General features: G+C 50.8%; 1 protein-coding gene across 1 annotated transcript in view; it reads right to left on the reverse strand.

The window, feature by feature from the left end:
- LOC110397601 (T-cell surface glycoprotein CD8 alpha chain-like) overlaps window positions 2,568–6,977 on the reverse strand; it is a 17,523-nt gene continuing 13,113 nt past the window's right edge. The window contains exons 2-6 of the mRNA XM_021394091.1: window positions 6,496–6,864; window positions 6,094–6,189; window positions 5,410–5,526; window positions 4,575–4,605; window positions 2,568–3,491 (exon numbers count right to left, since the gene is read on the reverse strand). Coding sequence (XP_021249766.1) covers window positions 3,437–3,491; window positions 4,575–4,605; window positions 5,410–5,526; window positions 6,094–6,189; window positions 6,496–6,864 — 668 coding nt within the window. The 3' untranslated portion in view covers window positions 2,568–3,436. The remainder of the gene's footprint in view (window positions 3,492–4,574; window positions 4,606–5,409; window positions 5,527–6,093; window positions 6,190–6,495; window positions 6,865–6,977) is intronic.

Genomic DNA, 6,977 nt, shown 5'->3' on the forward strand with positions numbered 1-6,977 from the left:
GTTAAAAGCTATTGAATGTTTTCCTCGTTCAGCCATGTCTGCTAAAAATCAGTGTTTCTCTGCTGAAATACCTTACTGATTTGAGTCTTCTGTCCATAAGTCAGGTTAATTAACTTGCATAGCAGCTGCAGCAAAAGCTATACATTAAGAAGCAATGAGTTAGAGCTTCTGATCCCTGCTAACTTGGATCTCACACCTCCTGTTGCTTTCATTCTTTCTTTATCACCTTTTACAAATGTGGCTGCAGCTAAACTTCAACCTTCAAGTTATTTATGGCTACTTAGAGCCAACCCACCAGATTTAACAGAGCAGTAACTCTGGGTTGGGTTTTCCTTGCAAGATTTGTTTGCCTACTGCAAAATACTGTTTTCTTCTCTCTGCTTTTCCCTGCAGAGACTGATTTGTCTGTGGAACAGCAAGGCCCTATAAACCATCCCCATTCTTGTGCTCTTCCTTTTGTGAACAGGAGAAGGCAGCGTAGGGGAAAGCACTTTAAGAACAGAAGAAAAAGATGAGAGAGGCCCAGAGATGATCTGTAATGAGTGAAGCTGTAATGCGGTGTTGGATTACTACTCGAAACTTAATGCGAGCTTTAATATTTGCACACAAGAGAAGTGTGGTTTAACAAGATGTGTGAGATAACAGTCTGTCGTTCCTTGCCAGCAGCCTTTGAAAGTTAAAACTTTTGCTTTTTCCTCTGTGATCTTCAACGTGTAGGTTAACTTAAAGGATAATGCCTCGTTTCTTCCATGCCTGTGTTAATGGCTGGCTGTGCATGAGCCTTGCCCTTACGGTGTGCATTTGGGCAGCGATATCAGTAGATCCTATAGGGAAGCACAGCTTTATCTGCACATCCCAAATGCAAAAGCCCTAGCAGTCTGGCCCGGTTTGCATTCTGCTTTACAACTCGCATGTTTTTTCCCTCAGTCTAGAGGGTTATTTTGAATGGAGCTAAGCAGCACAGTGTCAGTGCAAACTGGAACCAATTCAGTGATGGGCAGGTCATGCTGACCCTGCGTGTCGAGTAGGTTTTATTTCAGATGAACTGGAAGGAAGAAACCTCTTTTTCTCAGGTCTGTCTCTATTTCTTTTACCTGATTATGCTTTTTCTGTCCAGAATGCTAAAGCAGCAGCATGCTATGGTTTCCACAGGGTGCAGGTGTACCACAGCTTTTGTCCCAGCAGCCTGGGCTGAGCTGCAGTGCCTGCTCCCACCGAGCAGTGGATTTTATTCTGTGTTCAGGAGGGAAATTGCACCTGGCAGCATTGCATTTTTTTTCCCCCAAATGTTGATTCCTTAGAGCATACACTGCTTCCAGGTCCTTCACTACGCTCATCTCCGGCATCGGGATGGCTTTGGGTGCGTCGGTCTCCCTGCAGGACCGGGATCTTGGTGCAGCCCTGTGCAGTGGAGCATCTGTGTAACGTCAGTAGTTGCTAATGTCCAAATGTGTATTTCACACTGCTTAGGGTATTGCTTTCCTGTGCTTTTCCTGCTCTTCCCTACAGGACTGACCTCTGTGGTCTCTTGTAGCAGCAGAGCTCACACTAAATATTGCACACACAAATTGTTCCATATCAAAGAGCAGCAGAGCATACAGGGGAAAGAATACAGAGTAATGCTTCTGCCAGGTTCTCTGTTCAGCATGAATGCCTTTATCTCAGTGTATGTCACACACCATGTTGTGCACACAGCCAGGTATCTGCAACCGAGGGGGCTAACGTTGGTGTGAAGAGCTGCTGCATGAGGTGTGCCAGCTGTAGAGCTTCATCCGTTCGTCTGCCTGAGCTGCTTGCACTTTCTTTTGTGAAGTGCTTTACAGTTGAGTTAAATACCACACCTGGTTTTCTGTTTGCAGAGGGCTAGGGGAGGCATTTTGCAGTTCTTTAGTTAGCATTGCCTCTTATTTTCTTACATCTCGGTACCTGTGTGGCTGCACCTGTGCCAAGTGGGGCACAAGGATTATCCCTGCACTGGGGTTGCACTTGGTATGGGAACCAGCTGAGCTGCTGGGAGAGGATTTCTGGGATACCATTGCTGGGGCATTGCCTGATGGGTTACAGGAGTGTGGCTGCATATAGTGCACATGGGGCTGCCCACAACCGCAGTACGATGACTGAGAACAATGAGGAAACAGCTGCAGAGGGTGAAGCAGCGATGCTGGTGCACTCTAAAACAGCTTTAGATGCGCTCATTTACTCTCTTTTCAGTTTAGTATGACAGGGGCTAAGCTGAAGAACTGCTTCTCTCTGTTTCTTTCACCCCCAGCTGTCCTGCAGAACTTCACGTTCTTTATTTTTCCCCTGACCTTTATCAGCCCCTTGGTGACAACACCAAAACTTTCACCTCCTCCTCCTTCGCGGTGCAGGGGAGTGTTCCTGGGCCCGTCCTGCAACTCCCTGTGAGAATCAGCGCAGAGATTGTCTCAAGGCTGCAGTAAATTGGAACCTAAACTGCGGCGTCTGCTGCCCTCACCCACAACTGCCTGAAAACCTCAGTTACATTTTCACCCGGGGTTTTGGCCTCTCCGAGGCTAGAAAACGAAGAAAGAAAGAAGCATTAGTGAATCATGGCTGGAAACATGGCTTTATTTTATCTCAGATGTTGACGTGTCGGTGTAATAGGGAAATATTTACATCAGGCACGGAGCTGAAAAAATAAGCAGATCTCTCAGTCAGAGTGCCCCAAGTATGCTGAAAGTCCTGCTCAGCCAAAACAAGTAACAAAGGCTATTCATTTATACTCATCCATTTATTCCAGAAAGGAGGGAAGTCCCACTCCGTGCTCAGACTGAAATGCTGAGTGCAGTGGACGTGGGGCTAGCAGCAGGATGAGGGGAGCAAAGGGGAGATAGGAAACTTCAGCCTGCAGGAGTGTAAAAACCCCCTAGAGCACAGCCCTTATATCCGTGTGTGCTTTGTCAGTGCAGCCCTATGTTCTATGAGATGAAACTTTGCTCGAGGCCAGGTTGGATGGGGCCCCGGGCAGCCTGACCCCATGGGGGCACCCAGCCCATGGCTGGGGCTCGATGGTCTTCAAGGTCCTTCCCAACCGAAGCCATTCTGTGACTGTAGGAAACTTTGAGGGGGCTGCACAGCACCCCAAAAAAAGGTGTCCAGTCAATATCCTTATTTCTCATCCTCGTATCACCCGTGGGTGTGTTTGCATCAGGACTGACCTCTTGCTTCTGCCCGAACTGCAGAGCTACCCTGGGTCTAAAGGTGCTGCTGGGCCTTCGGAATCCGATGGAAAAGCTCCGGTTCTGGTAAGAGCTGTGCTTCAGGGAGGTGCTGGCTGTGTGTGACTGCTCCTTCGCTGTCTTTTTGGATTTCTCAGGATAGCGTGCATGAGAAGTAGCTGTGTGGGTGACGTGGGAGATGGCCTTTGGCAGCGGTGGCTCCCAGATGCCGACCCGCGGCCGGGCGGTGCAGCTGCTCACACGTGTCGGGTTGGCATGCTGGGTTTTGTGCCAGGCTTCCCGTTTGGAGGTCTAGAGAGGGGGGGGGGGAGAAAGGATTTACTTGAATGTGCAAGGAGCAAGGAGGTAGTTCCCATCCCGCTGCTCAGCTCACTGTGCAGCCTGGGACCTCCTAGCTGGCTGCAAGCATTGCTGCGTCCTCTTGGCACTCATGTAGCACCTGCGTGCTGCTAAGCACTGGTTGAAATAATGGCAAGAAATAGGCTTCCAGAGTGCCTCATCTCAGTCAGTGGCACCAGATGTTTCCCCTCTAAATAAGAGCCCCAACATGCTGCAGTGGCTGCGAACAGATGTAGGATCCCTTTTCGGTAAATGCAAGTAGGGAGGATTTCCCTATTAGTAGCAGTGAGTGATTCAATTCAATTGTACTATAAAACACATTCCTTTCTTGATGATGAAGCTCATGGATGTGTAACCAGCAGGCTGAATTCATCAGCTGCAAAGTGCTCGATTTGCAGAGAAGGCTGCAGAGGTGTCAAACTGCTGTTGCAACCTCTCTTGCGGCGCTCGCCTGGTGCTGGTGCAGTTGGAGCAGCAGTGGGGATTTCCGTGCTCGAGCCCCCCTCTGTGCAAGCCCCGCAGCTCGCTCAGCACCAGCCTTGCAAAGTGCAGAAGTGGTTTTCTGCAGAGCAGGCTGGGTGAGAGCAGCTACAGGGAGGTCAAGCTGCAGAAGCTTGAAGGTGTGTGCTGCTGGTGGGCAATGGGAGTTGTTGTTCAGCAGCAGTAAACTGCCGCCTGCAGTGTTGTTATTCCTACGGTGTGTTCTTGCTGGCTTGGGATGATGAGGAAGATGGGGAGGGATGGACACTGGGTGTTGTGCAAAGGGTTTTGGATTCTGCTGATGCCTGCTGGCTTTGTGTATAGTGTCATCAGTGCTCAGTGATTTGAATGATGTAAGGCTCTCTGTTTACTTTTTATCTCTTTTTTTCCCCTCTCCCCCCCTCAACAATTACACAGTCCCTTCCTATCTACTGTGCACTGGAAGTAGCAAGCCCAGGTGCGTTTCGGTGTTTGCTTTGCCACCTGCTTGCCTTATGGCCCAGTGCTAATGCTACAGACTTGAAGACAAAAGCGTCCCCGTTGTCAGGTACTGACCTCTTACACCTGCATCGTCGTCTTCTGGTCTCTAAAATGAAAAAAACAAACGTTTCAGGTCAGAGATGTGAAGTCACAGCGTAGGAAAGCAGTGCAGCTGCTGTGTAGGGCTGGCATTTCCTAGCACCTTGCTGCCTTCCTGTCTGCTGTCAGGCTGAGAGCACGCAAGCCGAGCTCATGTGTGGGGAAAGCCGTGCGCTGGGCGCTGCTGCAGCTCCTGCTCCCTTGGCACTCGGCTTCAGTGCTGCCATGTCAGCCTGGGAACACGGGGGGGAGTTTCTTTTTGCTGTCTCCAGCGACTTTGGCATGCTGCTGAAAATCCATTGGCGGCAGTTATTGCTACAGCAGGCGAATGGCACGGCTCCCACCCGGCGTGGGACCAAGACTGTGTCCAGGTGGCTGCGCTCCGTCTCCACACACCAGGAGGGTGTGGTGGGCCTTGATTCTACTCACTGCTCTTCCTCAGTGCTGCTACAAACATACACTGGGGTGCAGAGAGATACAGAGCGCTGCATTTGGCCAACCACATGTTAAAGGCACTGTGCCTGCTCTAAGGATCTGAGGTGGAGCCAATGCAGTTGGGTAGAGAAACATTTCTCTCTTTATAATTTCCTGTCTGGCAATAGGATGTGATAAATATTTCTGAAGCTAAGTGTGTAGGTGAGAAAAATATGGAAAAGGATTTTAAGAGAGGTCCTTCTGTGTTCCCTGTGTCCCAGATACGCAGTGGTTGAGTGAGGGCAATAGGCAGAGAGCCCATTCCCCTGGAGGAGCGGGCTGTGCTCTTTGGTGTGAGGCTGCAGGAAGCTCTGCAGGGTGTGAGGGTGCGACTTACTTTGGCAGAGCGCGATGGTGATGATCAGAGCTACAAGAAGCACGAGGCAGATGCCAGCAAGGGGAGCCCAGATGAAAATCTCACAGTAGAAATTCAGCAATATCTCCTTGCTTGTTCCTGCAGGAAGAGAGGAGAGAGAGGAAAGAGGAGAGGCCCAGCTCCTGGCTGGGGTTCTGGCCAGCTGTGGCAGAGCCATCAGGAGGTCCTGCAGCAAAGGGAGCCGTGTGGCTTTGAGCGAGGCTGGTGGTAGGTGATAGGGCATGTAGCCAGAAGACTTTTTGTATTCCCTTCTGAGGCTAGAACCAGCGTTAGCTCATAATGCTTTCCCAGGTTTTGTTGTTGTCCAGTCATTCAGAATTCTTGTGCATTTTGAGTCACCCAAAGTGGGATGAAACGTGGGTTTGGAATCATGAAATCATTGAGGTTTAATAAGACCACTAAGATGATAGTGTAGTTCAAGAATCATCACCCTGCCCACTAACCCATATCCCTCAGTGCCACGTATGCTCATTTCATCAACACCGACTCCACCCCTTCCCTGGGCAGCCCATGACAAAATGGCGTTAGTTTCATCCCCTCACCAGCAGCTCACTGATGAAGCTCAAGATATTTCCCCTCTCCCTGCATCCCAAAATGCCTGTAGTCAGCATAGGCCCTAATTTAATCTACCCACAGCTGGGTTACCTGGATCTGGGCTGTGCAGGCAGATGTCCTTCTTGGTGACGTGGCTGCTGCGGGTGGTGGCAGCGGGTGTGGTGGGTGCTGCTGTCGTTGTTGTGACTAAAAATAAATTGGGTGAATACAGTGAGATAGAACATGAGAGCTTTCTCACACTGCAGCTGGGACACAGACACCACAGGAGGGATTTTCAACAAAGATGCCCCAGCATGCTGCCAAGCCATGTGCATTGAGGACTGTGGTCTCCTAATTTACTAACAGGGCCCTGAGCCTGTATCAGGAGGAGCAGTGCCATGAGACGCATTGGGCGAAGAAGCAGGGAGATGGGGAGTGTGGGCAATGGGATGGATAGAAAAGGCACGGGCAGGGGTGGTGGGTGTAAGCGAGGTGGGTGAAGCTGTTACTGACCTGGGAAGAAGGCAGGTTGTCCAGAGCTGAAGTGCAGCACCTGGTTGATGTTGGCGATGCAGAAATAGGTCCCCTGGTCCTGTGCAGTGAAGGACTTCACCACCAGCCGATAGGAGTTGCCTTGTTTTGACCCTTCAAATCTCGAAGATGTTCTCTCATTCCCCGGGAAGGTGGTCCGGGATAACGTGGAAGTATAAACGATGAAGTGAAGGATCCCATCCTTGCCCTGTCGGACCCAGGAGACACCACTGTCCCTGTCATAATGCAGGCACTCCAGCTCCAGCCGCTGTCCCTCCTTGGGGTGCTTCATATTCCTGTCGAGGAACCTGGCCACCATCCAGTTCCTCTGTCCCTTGGCCCCGGTGCAGCCTGTGGGCAGAAGTTGGCCATGTCCCGTCACGTCCTGCTCAGGAAGAGCTCCTGGGGCCTTTGGGCAGGGCTCTTCCCTCCCAGTGCGTGGCAGGCAGGCAGCCGGGCTGTGA

This window comes from Numida meleagris, chromosome 4 (assembly GCF_002078875.1).
Source record: "Numida meleagris isolate 19003 breed g44 Domestic line chromosome 4, NumMel1.0, whole genome shotgun sequence".
In the NCBI taxonomy this organism is placed as follows: domain Eukaryota; kingdom Metazoa; phylum Chordata; class Aves; order Galliformes; family Numididae; genus Numida; species Numida meleagris.